This window comes from Carettochelys insculpta, chromosome 5 (genome assembly GCF_033958435.1).
Source record: "Carettochelys insculpta isolate YL-2023 chromosome 5, ASM3395843v1, whole genome shotgun sequence".
Classification (NCBI taxonomy): Eukaryota; Metazoa; Chordata; order Testudines; family Carettochelyidae; genus Carettochelys; species Carettochelys insculpta.
This window is the reverse complement of record NC_134141.1, coordinates 72,486,658-72,514,450: the sequence shown is the minus strand read 5'-3', so window position 1 is coordinate 72,514,450 and position 27,793 is coordinate 72,486,658. Positions and strand designations below refer to the sequence as shown.

Below are 27,793 nucleotides of genomic sequence, written 5' to 3'. Positions count from 1 at the left end.
TTCAGCAGTGGAACAGACGTTTCTGAAAACCTGTGTTATACCAGTCTACAATGTCATTCAGGACACTGTTACAAAATTCTTAATTCCTAGAAAAATTCTAGTGCACCCACAGCCTGCTAGGAACAGTCAGAAGAAAACCTGGTTGTAAAGTATTTTTTATTTAAAAAAAAGGGATTACTATTTAAAACTGAATTTGTTTATAGCATTTGTATAATTGTTCTTCTTAATATTTCACTGAATTGATAGTTACTATTAAACTCTGGACTTTTAAAAACTTGAAACTAGTACAAATAATGCTACTTACTGGAATACTAATATCTTGATATAAATACTGTTTTACTCAGCTATTTCTGGTCTGAAATCATATGTATTCTTATAGACCTTGTAACTACTGAGCCTGAGTGCGTGCTTTGGCCAGAATATTGTGCAGAATAATGCAGTGATCCAGGTATATCCATCCCCAGTCTACAAGAGCAGGGATGCCTTCAAAGAGACAAATCCATGCAATTAGGTCTGTTTCCAGAGATGAAACATTTTAAGAATAGGCGAGGTCTGAACTAGACTTCTGATTTAATAAAAGCTATTGAAAATGTGAAATGCCAGGTTAAAGGAATTGCCCTTACTCACACATTTGATTTTTTTTACTAAATGTTATTACTGAAAACTCTGTAGCTGCAACTGATATTTTGAATTAACAGCCACATTCCACAGCTTTCTAAAAAATACATTAGGAAGGCAAATACATTTGCTTTTATTATGTTTTGCAAGCAGGATTTTAAAAGGTTTCATACTCTTTCCACTACTATTAAAATAGTAAGAATCATTTTTTGAGCCTGAAAAAGGAAGAAGAACGGTTTTTGAACCAAGACTTCAGACCATTTTGAACAGACTGCAAAATTTTTGGCATAAAGAAAACTGGTATTCTTTTCCATACTTTCAGCAATCTGGACTGCACCTGAGTAAAGATTCCCCATTTTAGATTTGTTACTAATTACACATTTGCTACTATAATTAACAATAAATTGCAGTTATGTATATGTTAGGTAACATTATTTCTTGCCTTTAGTATGTACTTTTACTTGTTCATTTGAAAAATTCATAAATTTCCTGTGGGTTGGTCTTCCAGACGTTGGTAATAAGAACAGTGTATTGTGTGATTCAGTAACAAACGTTTACTGTATGGTCAGTCACTTTTCAGTTAATTGGCTTTTTCTTTCACAAGTCATTTCACAGCAATGGAGTCAGTCAGTTCTCTGAAGAATGCAGAAAATGAGGACAGTACTGACGCGCACTGATAAACTGATCTGACCTAATAGAGTTAATAGTTAAACTGCCCTGAGGTATAGGAGCACCCTATTGTTTATAAAACAAAACTAGAGTAATAGTCCTTTTTGTTCTCTCCTTCTGACTACCTAGTGCTTCTTTCCAACAATGAATTGTTCATAATTTAAAAAAAATATTAATTCTTCTTCTTACCCAAAAACTTACATCAGGCTTACCAAAATGAAATTGAAGAACAATTTGTCTGAAGTGCCATTATAGCTGTACTTACGTAGACATGCCATTCCTCCTCTTTGTTTTTATATAGTCTTTAAAGCTTTAGTAAGATAAAAATTTGCACTTTGGTTCAGGTGAAGGCAGGTAACTATCATTATTCCTATTTTATAGCTATGGAAGGAGGCAGCAGAGAAGTTAAGTAATTTATTCAGTGAGTCAATGGCAGTTAGGAGTGGATTTAGGGTCTTACTTCTGGTCCTTTGTTTTAACCACCTCAGTCTCATTTACCAAACAGCAATTTTAAAAAGCAGCACTTTAAATACCTTCATTTGAATCCAAACTGGAATTTTTCAGCTTTACAATTTCTTCCTTCTTAAGGTCTTTCTCCTTTTTGTCTATGTTCTCCATGTTATGTATTTTGATTTGGTCCTTCTCCTTATGCTTTTTTGACTTCTTTTTGGATTTTTTGTGCAACAGTGAATGTCTCTCATCTGTTGACTTTGGACACACTAACTCAACTGCAGGGGGTGCTGGCATTTCTGAAGGAGTCCTAGAGGTATATTTTTCTTGCTGGTCCTCAAAGATGCTGCTGCCATTCTGGCTAAAACTATCGACAGGCAGGTCTTGAGTCCCCCGGCCTTCAGGAGTGCTAGGGGAATTGGAGTTAGAGTTTACAGGCTGAGGAGGATTTGAAACAGGAAGGCGAGTTGCAGGAAGCGCTGGAGGGGCTGGAGTGGCAGCAGCTGCAGGAGGAGGAGGAGGAGGAGGTGGTGGTGCAGCAGCAGCAGCTGCTCTCTCATTAGAAGCAGTCAAATGACCATTTAATGTTGGCTGAACTCTGTTGGTAAGGTGAGATATTCTTGGCTTTTTATTCATTAAAGGATCAATAAAATCTGAATCCAACAGCCGTTTCTGCAATGAAAAAGGCCATTAGTTTCCATTTAGTTCAATTCTAAACTATGTCTACAACAGATGGATTAAAACCTATGTCTCTTATACTTGCTTGTTTAGCTTTCGATAATACGAAGAGCACAACAGCTTAATATACACTTTATGTTTAAGAATAAATCTAGATAGCTTTAAAAACATTTGCCAGCCTTCAGATCTGTGACCCAGACTTTGTGTGGGGAAGTATCACAGTCCTTGCTGGAACATGACAGGTTACTCAGTAGTCTAGGCATTTATGAAGTGCAAATAGATTCAGCAAGTTGTGGTCTCCAACCAACATGGAGCAATATGCTCATCAGAAAGCCTAAACCTCAAAAAGGGACAAGGAAAATCTAGTTCCTGCTATAGGGAGCTTGGGTTCAAAATGACACTCAGAATATTAGAGTTCTTTTGCTTTACTCTGACGGATGCCAGTTTGCTTAACAAGCATATATTGCCTATGTTTCAGTACAAAGCAGTGCCTCTGACCAGAAGTGACAGGCACAGCTCTGTACCATACAGATGAATAACTTCCAGATTCAGTGTGTGTTTTGGACTAGAGGAGACGAAGAAACCACACCATTTATACTATTTCGCTGTAATCGTGAAATAGTAGCCAAAGTTGGCAAAAAACAGGTTTGTATTTTTATTTCCCTCTGGTGTTGAATATGTTACTGACCCCAAAGCAGGATGTTCAGTGGTTAGTTTCACCTGTCCTGAAACAGCAAATGCAAGCACCACCCAATTAATTTTAGAATGCTCCTCTACTGCCATTGCTATAGTGCTTTTTTATTTGTTTACTGTAAGCAGTGATACTTTAAATATTGCTTTTCATCTGAAAGCCTATTAGTGCTTTATTAAACTGGTATTATCTCAAATTTTCTAGAGGAACAAGGGAAGCATGGAGAAAAGTGATTTATCTGAAGGGTCTCAGAAGCCTGCAGCCAGGCTGAATCTAGAATCCAGACCTTCTGACTCAATTCCATCCTTTAATCAGTGAACTATACTAATCATAGCTGATAACTGAACAACACTGACAGCAAAAATAAATGAATAGCCCGTCCCCCTTGCCCCCAAACAGAATGTTGCTGCCCTAAAACAACTTAGTTCTGTCCTTTCTTGGGTATATGCTGTATTTAAACTAAGGGTTAAAAGACTGCTGTATAAAATGCCTGCATGACAGAAATATCAACAATCAAAACAATGACATGACTAACTACTAGTTACTAGTAGACTAACTACTGCATGCAACAATGCACAAAAGTTAAGCAGTACAAATATCTTGGCTTCATTGGAAAAACCAAGATACAGAATGATTAATTTCTTTTTGCAATATATGAGGTATATTTTTGTTTAAATATTTAGCGATCAGAAAGTGGTTAAGCAGATGGGAACAAGTTCAGCCTTGAGTAAGAACAGACTTTTGCTAACCTGGTATTAGTTATATTTTGTATGACCACGTATGAGTTCAGATAGCAATTGACACTGTTTGAGAATCTTATGTTCACAAAGCATTTTATGAGCCATCTAGGTGGAATTCTGGTTCACTTTAACACTATTTAATCTCTAAATATGCAGTTAAGTTTAGAGGTTCTGAGGGACTACATGGTAGGATTTTTTTTTTTTAAACCCACATATCAGTTCCACAGTCTTCCATGGTACAACTACTATTTTAAATGATATTCTATGCCCTCATCCAATTATACAGATATAGTTGCTTCACTTTTTTCATACATTAAAAAGGGTATTGGTGCATCTAATTACATTAAAGCTTCCCACTAATATAAAGCTCAAAATGTATTAGGTGTGATTGCATCATACTGCAATGTAAAGAAAGTCACAAATTAAATACCTGGGCAGGAGAAGAAGGTGCAACATCCTTAGAAGAACTTAGAGGAGGTTCCAAATGACTGGTTCTGGTGGCATTCTGAGATGAATTTAGTTTTCTGTAAAGATCACCCATATTCCAGGTTACAAGGAAAAAAACCAAGACAAAAAGATGCTAACATATCTTACGTTATTTTGGAAGTAAGCTGGTTACTTCTCAAACAATATATTATTTTATTGCTACCTTTAAGCAAAAAGGTTGAACTTACCTAGACAGTACTAACTCCAATGACTGTCTATCTATCTCACTGTACCCAGGCCAATCTTTTTGGATCTCTTTAAACACATAATCCTTCAGTGTGTAAGAGTTGTCCTTGGGATTCAAGTTGGCTACCTACAATTATATATTTAAAAATACAAGTAACAATACTAGAATAGGTTGGACAGTTTAAATAAAGGTTGAAAATAAAACCATCAAAATGTATTCTGTGTTTTCTAGCCCTCACCTTTAAAGGCAACAAAGGACAGACCTTGCATATAGTGAATATTTTGACATACAAAAATATTCAGTCTTAGGTAAGTGAATGTAGGTATTTATAAAAGAATGGACTGATATGTCAGAAGATGTGAATGTCAGTGTGCATTAGCCAGGCTTATTCATAATTATGTCCCTAAGCACAAATTCAAAATTGTAAGTTTGAACTTTATAATCCAAGTGTTTATTTTTCCTGTATTTCTAATGGATTAGCATCCAACAGTTCTGCTGACAAAAAAGAGCGAGAGCAACTTTTCATCTAGCCAAATGATTAATGACAAAAACAGGTAGCTTTTCTTGTTTCCCAGGGACTGGAACATTAAGTTTAGTATATACCCTCCACAGGAAGTTGTAACATTCCACCAGATAGTGGTAAAATAGTACAACCCTGGACCCCACACTAAAGTTTTCGTTTAATGACATAGGGACAAGAGTAGTTTTAAGTGTGAGGGGTTTTTTTTTTTAAAGCATACCTAAAAAAAAGTTATATCTGTGTACATTAAACTAATGAACTGTCAGGTCCTTGGGCAACCAGCTCTCAGTGCCTTCCAGAATGTACCATGCCTTTCCCCTGCTGATTTAAAGAGGCCTAGGGGCCTTGTCCAATTGCCAGGCCCTGAGAGAATTGCCCTCAGAGTTCCCTCACCCACATCCCCAGTCGGCAGGCCTGGCCATGTACATCAATACATTTTAGTAATGCAATAAAGTGCAAATAAAATATAGCACTAATTTAACCAAGAAAGGATGTACATCCCTCCTCCATGCCTAAATCTATGATATGCCTCACTTGTGCATATAAAACATATTCAAGAATTCCAGGAAAAAAAATCCTACTAGTTCTACCATTTCATACCAGTTAATGCCTTGTTGTTTATTAGGATATACACCCTCTTAGTGCTCTGATTTAAGACAGCTTCTTCCTTTCCTGGAATTAAATACATTGTAATTTTGAAAAACAGGCATGTTATGAAAATATGTGCTCACTGATGCCTGCCAGCCCTTCAAAGTGTTTTAAGGTATTCTGTTACAGATGGCTGTTATGTGGTATTTCAAAAAAAAAAATTAGGATTTGTATATACTTATATTTTGCCTATAAAGACTTTGTGACACCCCATATTGTTTGAACAAAAGTTACCAAAATAAAAAACAGTAGACCCATTTATTAAACAGAAAGGTAAAATCATACTTTCAATACAGAATGTTTTCTTACTTGTGCAAACAGTAACCTCCTTGTAGCGTGCCTTGCAGAAATAACGTGTTAGCACTATGCTGAAACCTGCTGGCTTCTGAAGGCCAAGTAGTACGTAAACATTTTGCATGGCACATTTTTGGAAAGGTGCATGTGATGGTGAGGCAGCAGACATGGAAACAGTCATGGAGGATGGACTGGAGAAAGATTACTGAGTCTCTTCCCCTGCCCCTCTTCTGTTGCCACTGTGCACTTATGTAGGCCTGGCCTTTAGAATTTCATAGTAAGTTCTACAAAGGAACTGCAACATTGTATTCAAAAAGATACAACTGCAGCTTATGACTAAACTATACAATTAACTGACATTTGACCTCAAACATTTTAACAAAAGCTCTATTCAAACCTTCACTTTATTGTTCTGGCAGATATACAAAGTTTATTAGCAATCCCTTTCTTTGATCCACATTAAAAATGTGCCATTGTTTTATCTAGGTCCAATGCCTATATTATGCAGCTGTACTATGGCTGAAGTTTCATAATCTGTTATCTTAATCTTTGAGAAGAGGGGTGAGGAACCTTTTTTAGGTTGGGCTTACTGACCCATGGGGTTAAAAAAAAAAAAAAAAAAAAGTGCCAAGGGTGGGTGGGAGGGATAAACAAAACCCTCATTGATGTGGTCCTTGACCGAGACTGCTCACCTCTATTCATGCTCCAGCACCATGGGCAGGAGGGTAGGTAGAGAAGGTGGTGAAGGACCTGAGGTTCGCAGCTTCCCCCAGGCCAGATCTGGGCAGGAGGGAGGATGCAGGAACAAGCTAAGGGTGGGAAGACTAGGAGCGAGGGAGGATGCAAGAGAGGACTGGCATTGGGGGTTCAGGAGAAGACTGGAGGTGAGGAGTCTGGGCAGGACGGAGGGTGCAGGAACAGGCTAAGGGAGTGGGGTCTGGGCAAGGGCAGTGCAGGAGCAGGGAGGGGTAGGGGGACTGGGCAGTAGGGGCTGTTTACCTCCATGCACTACTGCTGCCCGATCCCCAGCCAGGGAACAGCAGCCTAGATGAAAGCTCCCAGGAAAGGCTTTTCTCCCACTGCTCCCAGGCACCGTCTCCTGCCTCTGCGCTGATTGGCCAGAATTCTGTGCTTAAGTGGTCTGGGGACAGGGGAAGCCTATCCAGCCAGTCGTTCCCCCAGCTGGTGGGGAGGGGCATGAGTAGAGGTAGTGGCACTTCCTGTTCACACCAGGCAGAGCTTGTGGGCTGGATCTTGCGCTGGCTCACCTGACTCCAGACTGCAAAGCTTGGGGCTCCACACACCCACACACCCACTGCTGTGGGGGGATGCTGGGGAGCCCCAAGCCTTGGGGGGGCTGGATCCAGGCAAGCTGCAGGCCAGGCCAGTCTGATTCCAGCAGCTCCCCACCTGTTTTACAGCATATTACAGAAAATGACAATCGCTAATATGCTTTAATATCTGCATAAATACATTGCACTCTGCCCATATTTAAATGTACATAAATGTCATGTCACTATCTACAAAACTGATTTAAGCAGCTTCATTTTTGCTCAGATTCACAAATGGACAAAAGACACTTACTCTTGGTTTAAAAGCCAATGAGCCAACTATTATGGAGATGGAAGTTACAGTAAGAATGTAGGAAAAGAATTCTTTGAGTGACAGATTAAGCCATACCACAACTTAAAAATTTGGTTAATGCTTGTTTTAGAGATAATTAAAATACAGCCTGAACTAAGCTTACAGCCTTCTGGCGGGCAGTGTGTATGGATAGGCAGAGTGTTAAAAAGGCATCCTAGCAAGCATTTTTTTAAACAACAGTTTATATTAGGACATAAAATGAGAACTCAGTCTTTTGACTCCAGGATACCAAGAACACGCCTACAATTACTGAATACAAGCTTAAGGAAAAATTTGTTGAAGGATAAAAATTCACTCTCTTCTTCAACAGAATGATAAGTCTGCTACAAAATGGATATGCTGAGGAAGAGTCAACATTGCTTTCGTAAAGGGAAATTATGCCTCACCAATTAGAAATCTTTGATAGGATCAACCAACGGATGAGCCCCATGATTGACATGGATGATCCAACAGATAATATACTTGGATTTTCAGAAAGCCTTTGACAAGCATGAAGCCAGGGGATAAGAGGGAAGAGCCCCATGGATTAGTAACTGTTTGAAAGATAGGAACCAAAAGGAATAGATGATCAGTTTTCACAATGGTGAGAAATAAACAGCAGGTTCTGTATTGGGACAAATGCTGCTAAACATATTCTTATATGATGTGGTAAAAAGTAAGATAGCGAAGTTTGCAGATGATATAAAATTACTAAAGGCAGAAGTCCAAAGATCTCAAGACAGTCACTGGGCAGCAAAATAGCAGATAAAGCTCAAAAGTTTATAAATATAAAGTAATACACATTGGAAAACTTGTACAAAAGTTTGCAGGTCTAAATTAGCTGTTACCAGTCAAGACAGATCTTGGAGTCATAATTGACAATGACTGCTGAATGTGCTGCACCAGACCAAAAAAGTTAGAAACCGTTAGGAAAGGGACAAATAATAAGAACATATAATAGCACTATATAAAAGCATGGACACCCACGCTTTAACTACTGCATGCAGTTCTGCTTGCCCCTGCTTAAAAAAAGATATTAGAAATGGAACATGGACAGAGAAGGGTAAAAAAAAATCTTGAACAGCTTTCATCTATAGATGGATTAAAAAGACCGGGACTGTTCAACTTGGAAAAGAGAGAACTAAGTGGGTGGGGATGTGACAGAGGTCTATATAATCATGAAGGGTGTGGATTAAGAGGCGTTATTTATCCCTTTGAATAGCACAAGAATGAGGCTCACCCAATGAAATTAATAGGCAGCATGTTCAAAACAAGAAGAGAAAGCACACCTTCATATTAAGCACAGTCTACCCCATAGAATCTGTTGCCATGAGATTCTGTGAAGGTCAAAAGTATAGGTGGATTAAAAAATGTTCATGGAGGATATGCCCACCAATGGCTGTGAGCCAAGAAAGTCAGTGACGCAATCCCATGCTATGGGTATTCCAAAATCTGACTGACAGAAGCTCGGAATAGAAGAGGGAATGAACCAATCAATAAAATGCTCCCTTCTGTTAACTCCCTGTGGCTACTGTCAGAAGACAGGATACTGGGTTAGATAGACTATTAGTCTGAGCTAGTATGGACATTCTTATGTTCTTAATGGAGGCTAAACAAATGAAGGCATAATGGATGACTTCAGACAGAACTATAATTCACTCAAGGGCTCCGACATCACAAGCTACTGGTTCACAATTTAAGAAATGTGTGAACAAGGCAGTATCAAAAGAGATTTTATTTCTTCAATTCCATGACCCTCTTTGCGTGCACACATGGCCATGTGCAGTACATGTGTAATAGTACAGATATATTTTCCTCTGCAAAGAGATAAGACGCTCTTTCTAAAACAATGTTTTTCATGAACAAGCTATTTTAAGAAGTGCTTTGTGACAAAGAAAATGCCAACATTTTCATTTACTGTAATATTTAAGTAGCATTTCAATCCAATATTTAACTAATAGAGCTAAATGTGATTAAACACCAATTTAGAGGCCACTACTTTATTATACAGATTTCTTATTTAAATTACATTTCAAAACCTCTTTCCTTTTTATAAGAAGGGCTAGCAAACTTGTCACAGGAAACAAAAGTTCCTTAGTGAATCAGTCTGAACAGTTAAGAAACTATGTTCACCACTTAAGCAGCTTGGAGTAACAAGCATAAGCTCAGGAGTGTGGGGGGACACACATACCCTGAAGAAAGAACAAGACAGGGAACAACTGCTGGGTGTATTTTTAGCTAACACCTCTCAAAGACCTTTAGAAATCTTCAGTATTACAAACATTCCCTGTAAACTCATTAAGCTTCCATATAGTTTTAAGTGGTCACAAAAAAAAAGCAACATTTCAAGAAGTTGAAGAGCCAGTATTAATAAACGTGCTTGCCATGCATCAAAGTGAACCCTCACTTTACTAGATGAAATACAGTAGCAACATCCTATACTGCATTAACAAACAAACTGGAGAGGGAGCAGAAGAGACATCCTCTGTTCAGATGTTCTCACCTGCTGAAGGATAGCTGCGAGGGAATTCTTGTCTTTTTGATTAACACCATCTCTCTGCAAGCGAGCAAGTAGCTCTGGTTTCTTGTAGGTCTTCAGGGCCAGTAAGTGAATCACCCTGTCCCTGTATGGTCGCTGAGCAACACCATTGTTTAAATGGGTCTTTCGTATTGTATTTGCGGGATTCATGGGTGTTGACCTTTTCCTCTCAGGCACTGCATCTGGAATACTTTGTGGTGCTTTCCGAATCTGTACCCTTTTACCTAAGTCCAGAATTTAAAAAAAGAGGGAAGGGGGAATTAATAGGTTGTGTACAATTTAAACATCTGATTTTCCCCAAAATTTAATTCAGAGGTTATATGTACAAGTACTGTTTAGTCCAGTGGATATTATAAAATGCATCATGTTATAAACTCAGTCTGAAATGAAATTACTCAAATCTGACACTGTTAGGAGGGCAAGGTACTTTGCTCTGTTATACAGATGCATGCCCTCAATGTCTTCTTCAGTAGTTTACAGTCTGAGAAAAGTTCAACATCAAGCTAATGGGATATTTTGTGATTTAAAGAGGACAAAACTTGCACGAAACTAAAAACTTCCTATGACTAACATGTTCTCCACTGATGCCTAAGGAACCCAACTCTACATATGAAGAGCACTATAACTTGGAAGTGAATATACAAGCCATGTGGCAGTGAATTTTTTTTTGGTGGGGGTGGGAACAAAGCTTATATTCAACACCAAATACTGAAATGACTAATGGAGTGCCAGATCCAATCTTTGGTGCTCTACCATTTCAAAAATAAAAACTATTTTACCTCTTTACCCAAATAATCCATGTAACTGACCAGAAATTTCTCACAAAGAATCTGTCAGATACAGCACTTTAGTTTCAAGGGTCAAATCCACAGACATTTCAAAAATGCTGTGTCCAAATGAAAAGTTTTACATGCCTAGAAAACATTGTTTCCCAATACATTCAAATGATACTGCAGGTTTGTAAATGCATGCTTCCAAAGTAAATATGCTCTACAGCTTATTTAATCAAACAGTCTATTTTTCCAAAAAGATAAATGGTTAGTAGAAATAGCTTTTCCACCACTAATCAAATCAAAATGAAAAAGGCTATAGAGTTGTTTTTAAACTAAGGGCTGGTAGAAAGCCAACAGGTCTAGAGATCATGTGGTTGAGATGGATATCCCTTAGAGGAGGATTTTTAAAGGGGATTTTTTTTTTTCCTCTACAAAAGAAGAGGATAGAAGTTGGCAATGAACAGGTAGGAAGGGGAGAGAAAATACTCAAACAAGAGCATCCCATTCAGCTATATCAAATGAACGTAGACAATTATTGACAAATATTTAACTGCTTATATACAAATGCAAGTCTAAATATCAAAAGGGGTGAGCTTGAGTGCCTGTCGTTAAAGGAAGGTATTGATAGAATAGGCACAGAAACTTGGTAGAATGTTTCTTAACAAGACACAGTAATACTAAAGTACAACTATATGGGTGCGTCTACACTAGGAACTAACTTCAAAGTTAACTTCAAAGTTAGGAACCACATCGAAGTAGCCAGCAGAGAGTCTACACGCATTTTCCCTTATTTTGAAGTTAACTTCAAAGTAGGGAGCCCAACTTTGAAGTCCTTACTCCATTCCCGGGAATGGAGCAGTGCCCTACTTCAAAGTTCAAATTTGAAGTAGGGTGTGTGTAGATGCTCTTCTTTGAAGGTGTTTACTTAGAAGTTGTGCTTTGAAGCAAGCAAGTGGGGGAGTGACGCTAAAGTCAAATAACGAAAATCTTAAATAAAGCAAAATTTCCATAGAATTGATGGAATTTTTTTTATGAATAGGAACTCCAGGTTTGATTAGTAAAAGAATAGAAATAGAATATACTACCAGGATGGTGGCCGATTGTGACTGTGCAAATCAGGGAATAGAAATTATAGTCTCTTAGGGAAATTAGTGCGGCAACAAAACCAGAAACTTAAATAATAATGGTGAATTTCAACTACACCATATTAACTGGGACATCACCATCTCAGGATGGGATCCAGCAATAAATTTTCTCGACATCACTAATGACTGCTTCAAGAAGCAGTCACTCGTAGAGCCCACAACAGGGAGGCAATTCTTGAAGTACAGCACAGGACTAGGTCTAAGAGGTGAACATACCTGAATTGATTATCATCATCATCATTCATATTGTAATTAAATTAATATTTTTAGAGCAAGAAACACACCACAGTAGCATATAACTTCTGAAAGGGGAATAATAAGGAAGATAGTTGAACAGAAATTAGAAGAAACAGTCACAAGAATGAAATACCTGCAAGCTGAATGGAAAGTATTTAAACACAGCAGTTTTTTGACACAGAAAAGGTCACCACAACTAAACACAATGAAAGAAGTGGGCTGAGGTGGGAAAAAAAAATAAGCCTGTTCAGGCACATACCTCTTGCACATCACACTAGAACAGAGTTCAAGAACTATTTAGGTATTAGTCCAGCAAAAACTGATTCTAGGATCTCCCTGGAAATTAAAAAACAGAGTAGGAGGCCTGACCTCACTGCATCCAAGTCCTAAATTTGCAATATATTAAGATCCTTTCGTACCCATACTAAAATTTTGGTCTGCCTTAACTGGAATTAGAACTATCCTTTTCTCAGCCCCTTGAAGGGACTGCCTATGTGAGGTTGAATGTACACTTGGAGTTGTTTTTGCTAACGGTTTTGTCACTGACAGAAGTGCTGAAAGCAAAGCACTGGTTTGTGCTCACATGATTTTCCACAGGCACCAGAGTGTGTTTACAGATGCAGCACTTGAATCACTGATGAGAGGAGGGCACTGTGGTAGCTATCCCATTATGCACTGCTCTGGTACACAAGCAAATCAATGTTGTTGAAAGGGTGTGGGTGTGAGTGAGCGAGCACACATGCACGTATGCCACCAGAAGCAACCAGGCCTGAGGAAGGCAACTGACTGCATCCCCAGCCATCCTTCCCGAATCAGGACAGCACATTCTGCCTGCCTGCCTCCATTTGCGTTCTGGGAGGCAGTGGGCACATTCTACAATAATGATTTGTTTTGTGTCCCAGAGCAGTGACAGCATTGGCCAGCGGTCATTATGAAGCTAAAGGTGATGAGTGTGTACCTGCAGACAGGATTGCCAAAGTCCAAAGAATAGCCACTGCTGCTCTGTATTATGGGACAGCTATGAAGGGCAATTAGACCAGTAAAAGCAATCAAGAGACTGCACTGACATCCGCACAAGAAAAAAAAAAAAAAGCTTCATTTGGGTGTTTTTATTTTTGTGAAGAAACTCAGCTGGGAGGAGTTGCAACCACCTTGGAGGACAAGATTAGAATTCAAAAGGGCCTGACTAATTGGAGAATTGGCCTGAAGTCAACAAGATGGAATTCAATCAACAGAAGTGCAAAGTATTTCCTTTACAAAGGAAAAATAAAATGCACAAATATGAAAGGGGAATAGTTGGTTAGATTTTAGTATTGTGGAAAAGGATCTGGGTGATTAGTGGATCACAGACTGAAAAGGTACAAACTAATTTGCAAAAAAACGCTAATATTCTGAGGCGTATTAACAAAAGTCACACATGTAAGATAACCATTCTGCTCCAATCAGTGTAGTGCCAGAGTAGCGTGTCCAGTTTTGCGTGCCACACTTTAGGAAAGATGTGGACAAGTCCAGAGACAAGCAATGAAAGTGATAAATCTGACCCATAAGGTTTAAAAACTGGACATTTTTAGTCTTAAAAAAATACTAGGGGAGGTTCCCAACAACAGGCTTCAAACACATGAAATGCTGTTGAAAATGGAATGCTCATCAACTGCTCTCATTCCATGAAGACAGAAGGGAGAAGTAACAGTATTAGTTGCAACAAAAGATATTTACATCAGATATTAGGAAAAGCATTTATCCTTGTAGGAAAAGGATAGCTAACACTAATGGGCCGCCAAAGGTGGTGGTAGAATCCCAGTCACTGGAGGTTTTAAGGAAAGATCTATTTGACCCCAAGTCAGTGATAGACTAGATGACCTTTTGAAGTCTCTTCTAGCTCTACATTTGTACTTGTGATCATGTGACGCGAGCTTGGTACTATTTCAAATGAGCTGCAAACTCTGGCTAATAACCATGCATGAAATGGTTTATAAGTCATGGATCTCTATGACTATTTGAAGTACAACCACCTTCAATTCTAAATACTAAACAGCAACAGCAAGACACCAATTCTGTGATCCTCACAGAGTTTTCACAAAAGCTAAGACTTACTGTCCATAGTAAATGGCAATCTAGATTCCATTATATCCTGCTAATAAGTTGGTTACACGATTATCAGAGAAAACTGTGTTCTTCCTAAATGGATTTTTATCAAGATATATGCATCACAAATCAGGGCTGGAGGGAGACTTCATCAGGCCTTGGGGTTATGTGCGTGTGGGGGGTGGGAGGAGGGGACAGGGGTCTGCCTCAGCTCTGGGCCCACCGGTGGTGATTTAAAGGACGCAGGGCTCTGGCCACTACTGTTGCTATGGTAGCAGCCTGAAGTCCGGGGCCCTTTTAAATCTCCAGGCACCAGGGTAACTGCCCCTTTGCCCCACCCACACCCGACATCACACTGCATGTAAAATGCTCCTTTCTGCAGCTCCTAGGTTTATGATCTTGTATACCAAAGTGCCATTGCGTCACTTTTCCAGGGTACAGAATAAAGAAATATTGACAGCTTTATGGTTTCTGACAGCATGTGAGCCAATGAACACATAACAAGTAAATAATTTGTAATGGTAGCTACAAACAATGAGACTAATAAGTGTCTAAGAAGAAAAGGAAATAATCGGGGCACAGGAAGTAGTGAACTGAGGAAATGGATGCACAGGGTTCTGGGAAAGAGTGGAAATCCAGGCAGCACATGCTAGGGAACAAGGAGGAAGCATAACAACAGTTACGGAGAAAAAGAAGGTGAGAAACTGTACTACCAAAAATTTGAGATGCTGTGATATATTCAATGTGAGCAGACTAAGGCATTATGGATCTTGAATTTGGCCAGACATAATCATCTTCTAATTATCTATTAGATTAAAAAATTAGATACAACCATACCTACAAATGGCCCACCAGGTTTTATAACCTTTGTACTGCGGTTGCGAGATTCTTCTTCTGCCTGGGTCATGCGTTCTCTTGTCATCTGATAAGAGTCATTTGTTGCACAGACTGTAATTTTATCCTGTATAAATCCCAGACAATTGAGCTGCGAGGCTCCAGAACTATGAAAAGTATTGAAAGAAAATACAGTTTCAATAGAGTGAGTATTCTATTCTGAACTTAAAATGTATCTATACAGAATAAAAATTAGGGGTATTTATGGCAAATCTTAATGAGCAAAAATGTGCATTTTTTCTATCCTGCTACACTACAATACAGCTAGCTATCATAACAGCTTCAAATGTGTTTAGTGGTGTTTCTACATGCACAACTTATACCACAAACTCCGTGCACTCTAGTGTGAACAGTGCTGTAAAACAACCTTATATTGGTACTTAAGGTTATAATGATATAATCATTTCAATAAAAAAGTCACTCCTCTAATCACAATAGTTACATGGAACAAAATCTGTGCATCATGCATGCCTTAGCTGGTTCTAAAGCATTCAGAAGACTTTTCAAATTGTATTAAACTCGCTCACCTGAGTTAACAGAAGTGAAAAAATGACATTTCTGCCTATCAAAACAGGGCCTTCAATCATTCACGTGCTTCTAATTCTCTCCCCCCTCCCTTTCAAGGGAAACCATTATCCTAATTCTCTGTCGATTTTACCATTAATTGTAGCTGAAGATTTCTCTAAGGCTCCAGTTATTTATAAGTGTAATTCTCAACATGCTTACTCCATTTGACTGCACAAAGTTTACTTTCAAAGTTTGTGTGATATTTTTGTGCATGCCTTACATGGCACAGAACGATCTTTAAAGAGTGAAGTGTGATGACAGAACCACCAGCTCTCAAGGGTAGGCGTTATATCTTGTGTATTAAAAAACTGACTAGATATGAAATTCAGTGTCCCTTCAAAAGTATAAGCCTGCATATATGGATTAAAACTTTTTTCTACCTTTAGCTGTTTATGTAGACAGTTGTTCCTCAGAGGCTGTGTCTACACTAGCATTCCTCTTTTGAAAGAGGAATGCAAATGAGGAAAATTGAAAATGCAATTGAGGCATAGATTTACATATCTGGCACTTCACTTGCATATTCTTCTTTCGAAAGAAAAGCAGTGCAGATGTGGCTCTTTCAAAAGTAATCCCCATCTTCGAAAGAACCCTTCTTCCTAATTTTTTTTTTTTTTTTGGAAGGAGGGTTCTTTCGAAGATGGGGATTACTTTCAAAAGAGCCACATCTACACGGCTTTTCTTTTGAAAGAATATGCAAATGAATTGCCAGATGTGTAAACCTGCACCTCATTTGCATTTTTAATTTCCTTCATTTGCATGCCTCTTTCGAAAGAGGAATGCTAATGTCGACATAGCCAGAGAGTTTTCATCTGTCAAGTCCCTGTTCCATATTGGTCAGGGAAGACTGTTCAGGTTCAAACCAATGACTATGTTTTAAACCCTGTGATAAGCACTATGTAAGTGCTTAGTAAAACCATGCTAGTTACAGTGATATCTGAGTTGCTCTGATCCCGTGACTTTAGCTGACCTGAAACATTTTTGAAAGTGATCTTACAAGTTCTCTGCTAAGTATTCCAAATAGAACAGGTAAGGAACATTCAGCACATGGATTCTTCCTTAACTTATTTAATTCTTCTGAAGTCATGCCAACTAGGTGAAGCTCAGCTTTAACATCCCAGAATCCATTTAAGGTTTCACAGCTACTACGATGCACCATTGAAAGTGTGCACCATTTCTACTCTGGCCAAAATTAAGCTGAATAATACTTTGTAAATTACAAGTTTTTTAGTTTCCTATACCTCAAAGAAGGCATTAGAATATTATAAAAAACAAGGTAAAACCTCTTCCATGCCATTACACATAGCAAATCATACCCTTGCTTGACCTCTTGAATGCTGTCTCAAGTCTTCACATGGGGCTCAGTATTTAAGAGTAAGATTCAGTTTGTCCTTCAGCATTTTAAACATCAAAATTTCATCTTGATATGTGTCTTGAGATTCACAATAAACATTTTAGTTGTCAAACAAAAAAGTAGGGCAAGCTGTAACAAAATGGCCACTAACAATTAATTTTTGGGTTGCCTAAGGAGAGGGGAGTGGGAAAGTAGTAAAGGAAACAAGGGACCACAGAGGAAAAGGGACTGCTCAGGAATTCTGCAGCTTGGGTAGGCCCATTTGCAACTCCAAACCACTGCAGTTTAAAGTTTAAGCTTCTCAAATCCAGTGATGAAACATCAGGAATTTTTAAAAAAGAGAGAGTGTTGCAATCATCATAATTCAGAGCATCTTTTCAAAACTGAACCAATTAAACAGTGTGTGAAATTCCAACATGAAGTTTCTGCACAAGTGTTCTAAAACCATAAGAGAGCTGGTACGTTGACTGTGGCAGTTTCTCCACACAGGTGTAAGAACATCAGACTTTTGTCCTGTCTAGCTTGAGACTAGAATGGTGCCATCTGTGCTGATGTAGAAGGACGGTTGTTTACTTGCAGACTTAGAGCTCAATTTCCCTGCTCAGTATGTGTAACTATTTGTCTGCAACATGTTATAACATTATAACTTAGCCATGGAATTAGCCTACAAGACAGGATTCTATCTACAGTACTAGTAACACCCATTTTCCTTGAGCCATTTATAAAAAAGTTTCTACTCCAGTGTGGCACAGCAGTCTTGCCAGAACAACAGCGTCATACAATGGTGGATAAGATTTTTGATGAATGCAGTAGGTTCTTAAAATCCTTATCCACGATAGTCAGAGGAAAAACAGTGCTAGAATGGCTATACCTGATAGCAAACAGCCCAGATCTCATCCTAGCATTGACAATATTGCCTACGTTTCAAGTATGGCACACTAGTGAGGTGAGAAACTACTCAGAGGTTAATTTTTGGAAAGCGAAACAAGAATGGTGATGTGTAAAAGCATGTATTTATACTCTATAAGAGGCCATACTATCTTAACTGGAGGTTATATTTTACTGTAGTTTGGAAAAAAAAAATTTAAACAACCTTTCACTCTTTCTGTTCCAGACCACACAACCAATGTAGTATTTTCTTCCAGAACAAATTTAAGAATTGCTTACCTTGAGACAGTTTGCTGGACACAATCAAAGCTTCCCTGAGGATTATCTTTGCCAACATTTGACAAGTAGAAGTTAAAGTTATGCACTTCATTTGGGAGATCAGCTTTGGGAATTTTGACAAGCTAAAAGATAAATATAAACGGAAGTTTTACATGTGCCCATCAATGTTATGTGTGTAGTTTTTTTTCATTCTTTAAATCCAAGTGCACTGATAAAGTGTAGTGAAAATCTGTGATACAACTGCCACTCAAATTATGAAACATGTTAAAATAAATTAACGCTAGCATACCTTTCCTTGAAAAATAATCCCAATGGGCTACGTGACTATACCTTTAGCTGGTACAAGTTGAGCTCTTCCACTTCTACAATAAACAGTCCTAATTTAACATGGCACTTAAGAACTTGTTTAATTTTAGTCAAGTGGATAGCCCAACTGACTCCAACATGACTATTAGTGTATTCAGTGTTAAGCACTGATTAGGCACATTACTGAATAAACAAAATCCTTACTGTTTGGCCTATCAAGCAAATGCACGACAACAGGAGTAGAACCTACAACACCTTGTTTCCTATCTTTTAAATAGCAGTTAATCCTAATGGATTTTAGATTGGACTAGATTTCTAGAATAAAAATTAGGGCACAAACAAAGAACAGGAAGAAAGAAAATAAGAACATTAATAGATTAGAAGATTGTTTAAAAAATCTCAGCTACGTGGATTGGTTTAAACTTTCCTAAATTAAAAACCTGTCAAACAAATATAGTACATTTATCTATTTTAAATCTAATTGCTTAAAAGCGCAAAACCCACATAGCTTTCTGTACGAGAAATCAGAAGTCAGATGATACAGCTTGTTTTCCTGGTTCAATACACTCATCCTATGCTTTGTGCATAGTACAGAACATTCTGTATTCTGGAGATTTCAAAAGTATCACTTTCACATGATCAAAAGAATAGCAAAGCCATGTGATGCATGCTTTAACATACTCTTCTACAAAAGCAAAAATAAAGCTGATGCTGTTGAGTGCTATATATTTTGCAATTCGACGCTTAATTAAAAGATCCACATTAAATAAGCTATTCTGAAGGACAGTATTTGTTTATGTCGAAGCAACATTCACAAGGCCATTTTTGGAATCATTCTCTGGGATGCACTTTTTACATTGCTTAAAAATGGGCCAACAATCACAAAGTGTTAACTTACAGCTAGTACAATATGTAATTCCCCTCCCCTTCCCCCCCACCCCAAAAATAAGAAAGCCTGGGAAAAATGTAATTGCCATTTACGGGTTGATTGCCAATGTTGCACAAAGAACATCAGTAGCTTGGGACAATTGCTGACCTGCAGAGTGAAAGATTGGGACTATAATGTTGCACCCACACAGCTATTTAAAATGAAAACGTGTATTTGTCCTATTCTATAAAATGGTACACACACACACGGATTTAAGTGAATTAACAAACAAATCTTGCATTTGAACCTCTTATAGCAGTTTTCCTTCCCAACTAGGAGACTAGCAATAAAACGTCAGCTATAAAAAGCCTATTGTGGAGGCCATTTTGATTTTGTACCACAGATTTATCTTAAGAGTCTGCAAGACTATTATAAGCGCACTGAAAACATTAGAAAAAAAAATCAGTATCGTAACCTGCTGTTCGCTAATTAATATAACTCAAATAAAAATGTTTCTCCTAAGTTTACTGTCTCTTCCATCACTGGATGTAGTCAGTTTTGTGACTTCCCGCTTGTATAGTCTTTCACATTTTAAAGATTGTAAACCCACAAGAACTGGCAGAATGTTTAGATGTAGGCATAGTGTTTGAAAACTTTTTAAAATAAAACTAGTTTTCCATATGTGTCCCTTGCGTGACTGATGATTCCATCTGAGGTTCTGTGAGAATCTGACCTAGTAAAGCGTAAGCTTTCCTACCACTCTCTCCCCACCTCCGTGTACTTTGTAGACCGTTTTGGCTTCCTCCAAAACACTCCACTGATGGGTGACTTCCTTCCATTTAAAATTATACTTCAACCATATTTCCACCCAAATAATTAGATTGAAGCAGATGTATGCTTTGAGTATACATTTTGAAAGTAAACACTTCAATATATTAACTGACAGTTAAATTCACGGTAGGGGCACCACATTACACAATGGAAGTATTTACATAATTACCATACCATAATAAATACTGTGGGTAATACAAAAGACAAATACCCAGACAACATATCTACCTATTCCTTCTATTACATCTCGAAGGCTGATTCATTTAAATTAAAAAAAATACAGTAATGAAAATGTTCATTAGGTTCCTAGTCTCACCTCACTAGCATTACTTCAATCTCACCCGCAGTACGTGTCTGCTAGCTTCTCTTCATCTGCACGACGATCCCAGCAAGGAAAGCTTGGTCAATAGTGTTTCCCAATGCAGAGACTGTACAGAATTGTTACCACGTACTTCTCACACTTCAGTCCAGGTTGTCTCACTAGCTCTCCCAATGGTTTCATGTTGCCATTGAAAAATATTATGGCTTTACTCAACTCAAACTCTCCTTTGGTATATTTCTGTCTCAAGTTGTATCTGAAAGTTGGAGGAACCTACGCCTAGGATGGTAAAATCTGGAACGCTTCCATATCCATATTCAGGCAATAATGAGGTGGTTAGTTCACAGAGCTGTGTAGTTTAAAAAGCCTATGGGCACTAAAACCTGACACTAACAGTACTCCTTCCCATTTCAAGCCACACCCAAATTAGTGACTGTCCAAGGATCTGTCATACAGTTGTACTCAAAACCTTCAAAAAGGCAAAGATACAGTTTGCCTAAAGTTTCCTATAACAGGGTAACTGTCAGGCTGAATTTCTTCAAGCACCTAAGATCTAGTTGTGGATAAAGACAGCCTTATCATCCTGTTTATCAAGTAACTTTCAGATATATCCTACCAAATGGGCTCCTGGGACCCAACCTTTAAGGAGCTCACACCTAGGAAATATTTAGGGCAGCATTTCCCAAACTTAAAACTTTTACATATCCCTTTCAGGACTTCGGCCTTAATGGCGTACCTCACCCCCCTTTCCCAGTGCTGCCCCAGAGCTTATCTCCTGATTTTTAGTAATTTTGTTTTCTTCCGTGTATCCTTCGAAATCCTTTTGCGTACCACACTTTGGGAACCACTGATTTAGGGAACATGAGAAATAATGAGACAACATCTACGCTGAATTTTAAAACCCCAGGGGCTGAGTCTCAGAGCCTGGGTCTATAGCTCAGGCTTGTACAACAGCATTAAAAACAGTGGTATAAGCCACGTGGCTCAGAAAAAAAAAAGAAGAAAAATAAAATCACAATTGCTCCCCACCTCCCCTCTGCCCCAACAAGCTCCAGCCAGAGGGTTACCATCTACAAGCTGGTTTTAATGCCATTGTGCAAGTCTGTGAACTTAGGCTCTGAGGTCAGGTCTACTACACAGACCTATATCGCAATAACAATGTCAGTCGGGGTGTGAAAAATCCACATCTCTGAATGCCATAATTATACTAACCCAACCTACTGTGTAAACAGTGCTATGTGGATGGGATGGGTTCTTCCACTGACATAGCTATTGCCTCTCAGGGAAGCGGATTAACTGTGCTCTTAAAAAAAAAAAAAAAAAAAAATCACTGAAGTGCTACAGTGGTGCAGCTGCAGATTTTAAAATGCAATGTAGACATTTCCAATGACTTGTCAGATGTCTGAGGTTTGCCACTTATGGTGCTGTATTTGATATCACAAAACAAGTAGGAGGCTATTCCCTCAAACAACCTATAACTCAGTTTAGACAAAAGATAAAAATGAACAATGGAGAAGGGAGAAAGCTGGTAGGACAAAGATTACCAAACAGTGAAGTCCTCACTGTGCTATGACATTTAACCAAGTCTGTTACTAGCTGATGACACATATGGTTGTATACGAGGATAACTGTTTTAATACTTTCCCACCTCCAGGTTAGTACACAACTGTCTTCCTTTAACTATGCATGGCAAAAGAGTGCCAGATGACAGGACTTATATGCTTAGGAAATTGCTTTGGATAGTATTTCTTCTTTCTAGGCCTGTGCAGGCTCGGATCCCCAAGAGTGCTTTACTCCTTGGACTTTCAGTTCTAACCTGTACACATGCCCTTTCCATACTATTCCTTGTTGAGATGCTAAGTTAGCTACCCAGATTTTTCCAAACAGCACTGAAACAATTATGCGGCATGCAAACTTGGTTGACACACATGGTTATGCTGTGGGAACACAATCTGATTGTTTATTAAAATGGCATAAAATAGTTACAAAAAGCATATTGTACTTGTAGAGATAGTTCATGATGTATCAGGTCCTATGTCTATGGAAGAAGCAGTACACAAAATCTTCTTACCTGTAATTACTGAACAACTGTGGTTTAAAGTAAAAGATCTTAAACATTGCAAATATTTCATGGGTTATGAACTAGACTTTTTGTAAATTGCAGTTAGAAATTTAAAAAAAAAAATCTAAGAGGTCTTTAAAAATACTCCTTGTCTTTACAAACCATAAATTACCATTGTGTAATAAACGTACTCAATTTCTTGACAGGAGGAGTAAGTACTATGTAAATCAGCAGGTGGGGAGCAGGGACATCAATGTAGTACCTGACAGTTAAAAGGCAGACAAAGCAGCTCTCCAAAGAAAAAGATGTATGTATCAGCAGTTGCTATTGCACTCTCAACCATTTTTAGGTTCATAAATTCAGATGACTGGTTACACATACGTACAAGTTTACAAAAAAAAACATTGATATACACAGATAAAACACAATATACTAAGCTCTGGGAAGTATTCAGACCTCAAACGCACCATTATTTAGAAAACAAAACCAAGAGAAATGGATCACCCTATTACAGCTCAAAAGAAAATTCTCTGATATGAAATTGCTAGTCAAAATACACATTTGCAAGGTGCTGCTTATCCCTGCAAGATCACTGACTCACACGCCACCCTTAAACACAAAGGTTTCTAGAGCTCTCAAAAGCATTCCCAGCTGCCTCTCTTTCCTCATACCTTAGGCTCTTTATTGTACCATCTCACCTTCTTCACTTCCAACCCCCTTCTTTCTTCACATGGTATTTTGTACCTTAAATGTTATATTTCTCTTTTCTACAACTTCAAAAGTCTTCTCTGCCTTTGCACGCACAGGTAACACTCTGGTCCATTCCTTTACTCTCTATCTCCTTTCCGACCTCTCAACTTTCATCTCTGGTTTAGTCACAATACAAACAACTGCACTTTTTTGCCCTACCGTTCCAATAGTCTCACAGTCCCTTGTTGAGTCTTGTTACTGGACTTACTTCATTCCATACAGTTTAAAACAGTCCTCACGTATGGAGTTTTTCTACTCTGTCATCTTCAATTTTTCTCCACCCTTGTGGAGAACTCCACTAGCCCTACCCAACAATTTCCCCCCTCCCATTTTGGTTACATGGCTTTATGCTGTGACTTCACAAGGAACTGAACAGCCTAACTCCTCCAATAAAACTAATGACCGCTCTTCTTTCAAGATTCGCCCTTTCAAACTAGGTAATTGTCTAGGTTTGGATTTAAAAAAGGTTACAATATATGTTTACTACTACGTGTGGAAAGTCTAGCATAAAGTAGACACAGTCCGGTCTAAGGCAAGATAAATGGCTGGGTAAAAGCCTAGGCTCAAAAATGAGACTACCAATTTCATCTGTAACGTAGGTTTTGTTGCAGCTAACTTGTTTGTCCTGGTTTTCTAAGGAGATGAACTTATCGTCAGGTCAAGATATTGAGAATTGCACAGAAATGTTAAAACACGTATTTGTGTTACTCCTGCTTTCTTTAAACTAAAATTAAATAATCCTCAGCACTTCAATGCACAGGTCTAGGATTTCTGGGTAATCAGAATAAAAGTGCAATGCTTCAACTCAAGATAAACTTTTTGACATACATAATGTTTGTTTTTCCTATCGTAAACTTAACAGAAGGTCAGAAAATTATTCAGTCTACGCTAGAACTAACAGGAACAGCTTGCATTTTCTACTCCTGGCTATCAAGAAGCAGTGTAGGTTTTTTCTGGAGTTTAAGTTTCAGAGGAAGGTGCTGGATATAACCAATGCTGATTAATATTTTTACACAATACAGTGCATTGATAGAGATCCCTAGCATGCAATACATTTAAAATAATGTCATATTCCCCTCTTCTCAGATTTCCAAATCAATACCTTACCTCCATATGCCAGGAAACCTAGATCAAAGGTGGTACAATAACCAAAATCCATTCTCGTTACCACTATCTGAAAACAATGAAATCCTTGCCTCAATACTTCCTTATGCCTACTTTGTCCTTACCAGCTCCCTGCCAAAAAAGGACAGAAAAAAATAGAAGTCTCTGGAAAGACTGATGTATATTCCACACAATCACCTAGATCTTGTCTAGACAAGGAAAGTAAGTGGTGTTTATAGACAAGTTAGCTAATGTGTTTTAAAACACCACTTCCCCACCCCCACTTTAGTTATGGGCACAGTGAAATTAATGGTATATCCCTTTACTACTGTCCTCTAGCCTCTAGTTCATACCTGCAAAAGCTGGTTCACCTTCATGGGAAAGCTATTTAAACTGACCTTTCCCAGCAATTAGGTAGTAGCGTGCGAGACCAAAGTCTTTATTTTTAACTTCTGCATTCTAGTAAACACACTTTGAAGTACCGGCTGGTGAGCCATGGCTAAATATGAGCCAGTACTTCGAAGTTTAAAACTTCCAAGTTGCTGGGGGTGGGGGTGGGGATTTGCTTAATGAAGTGCTGTATATGCAGTGCAGCACTTCATTAGTGAACTCCTGACACCCTACTTGCCATCCTTCCTTCTAAGGAGGGTGGTAGTGTAGACAAGCCTATTGATACCTACTCCTTACAGATACAGACCCAGATTTAGGGAGGAGTCTAAAATGACAGCATGATGGATAGAGATGATCTAACCAAACCACGAGGTACAGGAGTGATGGGTGGTATCTAAGTAGCATCAGAAGGTGGTAACCTGACACATCAGCAGTGAGGTGCACTTTGTTTGTACCTGTATATAACCTGGTGTCTTTGGGGCGGGGACCATCTTTGTATGACCTGGGGTTGGGGGAGTGGAATTTCCACTGTTTGTGTCAATCCACTTCAGCAGATGCATATGTACAGGGTATCAGTACATTATACTGTACCTAACAACTGTTATTTGTACCTTGCTCGACAATAAATCCTGGCTGGGTGCCTTCGATCCTTACCTGGTCTGTGGTTTTTGGGAAGCCTCGGCTGCGGTCAGTGGGCCTGCTTCATTGGACACACACATACATACACACACACGCATAAGCGCCCTTCTGGTTAGCATCACTGATGGAGCCAAAGACCTCTGAGGACACCATGGCAGTAAATCTGCCAAACTACAAATATCACTAAAAACTAGGAGATCCTGCATCCATTGCTCATCCTCCAGTTGTGGGTAGGATTTATTCTTTTCTACTATCTACTGATAAACTCCAACAGTTCCTCAAACTGATTTAACACGTTACTAATTGATGACAACTTCACAGTACTGACAGCAAATATTAGGTTTGTCTTCAAGAGCCATCTTTGATGATTTTTTTTGCACTGTCAATGACTGCTCATTTGTGCAGATGAAACCGTGTCTAGAACCATGTTTATATTTGAATTATCTGCCTATAAGATGTTCACAGTGGATAATGCAATTACAGGGAGAAACTCCAGAAATCTGAGATCACTTTTCCTGTAAGACGTGCCTTTTTCTCCACCACAGCAAGTGCTCCCTCTGTTACAACATGGACAAGTATATTCAGCAGATTTTTAATTTTAGCTGGGGTTTAGTGCCTCCCAAATATTAATTCCAACATTTCTCCTTTCGCAATTACATTCATGGAAACACAGCAAACTAATGTCAGTAGTTGTAATTTATTTTGTGGTCTTTGAAGTCAGCAAAGCTGAATGGTTGAGAATTCTTTAGATCTTTTTGCATCATGCTTGCAACATCAGCAATGATCTGGGAAATATGCCCCTTTATAGCGTGGCATGAAATGTATTAGTCATTGAACTTTTGCATGACTTGAATCTAGAACTGCAGTCACTTCTGCAATATTCTTCTTCACAAAGTCTCCATGACACTATGCACATTCAGCACAAGTGATATTCCATGATATAACAAAACTAGTTTTGGTCATTGTGTCCACTTCATTACAAAAGGCCACAATTAGCATACGTTGATTATTTAGGTGTAATTTATATGCATTAGCTTGTTTTTCCTCACTTCTGATTTGGAAGAGTGTTTAGGCAAAAAGTTAGTGATTTGTTTCATAGTGACGTTTCAAGTTTTATGCTTTGTAGGAAACGAACAATGTACCAGAAAAAAATACAAGGGTTTGCCATCTAACATTGAATGAGAAAACCTTACTTACATTTGAGTTTAAAAATTCAATTTTCCTCTTCATTCTTGCAGTTCTTACAATTTAAAAAGGTCATTGCCATTCATGAAATTACCATAGGGTTAATACTTCAATCTAAAACTATTCAAATATGACTTACAAACAGCAAAACGCAGCTTGTATTTTGTGGAATGCAAGGGGGTTGGAAGCACACATGGACTGCCCATAAAGAATGCACACGAACTGAATATAGAATATTGTAATTTCATGAACATATACATTTTACACACACACACACACTTATTTATATATATAAAAAATAAATAAGAGAAGCTTGTGTGTGTATATGTATATATAATCACTCTCACAGTAACAGCGTCCCCAAGGCTTGGAAGACACTTAACTCTGAGCCCCAGCATGGCTGACATCCTTTCCTCCAAATGTACTTTATTATTCTGTTGTGTGTAGAACAGAATGAATTAATGGTGGCATACTAGTTGAGTACTATATGCATTTAACATGATTCTGGAATTTTAGTAGCTTTCAGTACACAGAACACACCTTCTTCCTCCAGTGTACTGCAAAAATCTCTTAGGGGGAAAAGGAAGAGGCCTCCAAACACTGTCCTTGATGAATACAACTAAAATATACAGAAAGGTCTTCTGGCACTAAAAATATTTAGGCACTAAAGTAGAAAAACTGTCTTAATCATTCACAGAATATAAAAGCTCAGGACCTGACATACTGTGATAAATACCCAGATTTTAAGCTCAGGTTGGTGTATGCTTGAAAGCTTGTCTTTCACCAACAGAAGTTGACCCAAATAAAAGCTACTGTTTCTCCTTGGTTCTCTTATATAGTGGGACCAACAAGACTACTACACTCCACACAGATTTTAAGGCCATGTCTATGCTATGAAATAAATAAAGTCAAATTTATTAAAGTTGACTTTGTACCTCTGGATTGTATAAAGTCAAAAGTTGAGTGTCCACACCTGG

At 38.4% G+C, this 27,793-nt stretch overlaps 1 protein-coding gene and 1 long non-coding RNA gene across 3 annotated transcripts in view; one reads left to right on the top strand and one right to left on the bottom strand.

Moving 5' to 3' along the window:
- The window catches only part of LOC142013642 (uncharacterized), a 72,098-nt gene extending 53,687 nt beyond the window's left edge, over positions 1-18,411 (top strand). Inside the window, exon 5 of the long non-coding RNA XR_012645742.1 lies at positions 18,310-18,411. This is a non-coding gene — a long non-coding RNA (uncharacterized LOC142013642). The remainder of the gene's footprint in view (positions 1-18,309) is intronic.
- Positions 1-27,793, bottom strand: part of ELL2 (elongation factor for RNA polymerase II 2) — a 63,852-nt gene that overhangs the window by 14,566 nt on the left and 21,493 nt on the right. For both annotated transcript variants that reach the window (XM_074995312.1, XM_074995313.1), the window contains exons 3-8: positions 18,363-18,484; positions 15,221-15,384; positions 10,108-10,367; positions 4,521-4,645; positions 4,277-4,370; positions 1,821-2,409 (exon numbers count right to left, since the gene is read on the bottom strand). In XM_074995312.1, the coding sequence (XP_074851413.1) occupies positions 1,821-2,409; positions 4,277-4,370; positions 4,521-4,645; positions 10,108-10,367; positions 15,221-15,384; positions 18,363-18,484 (1,354 nt within the window). The remainder of the gene's footprint in view (positions 1-1,820; positions 2,410-4,276; positions 4,371-4,520; positions 4,646-10,107; positions 10,368-15,220; positions 15,385-18,362; positions 18,485-27,793) is intronic.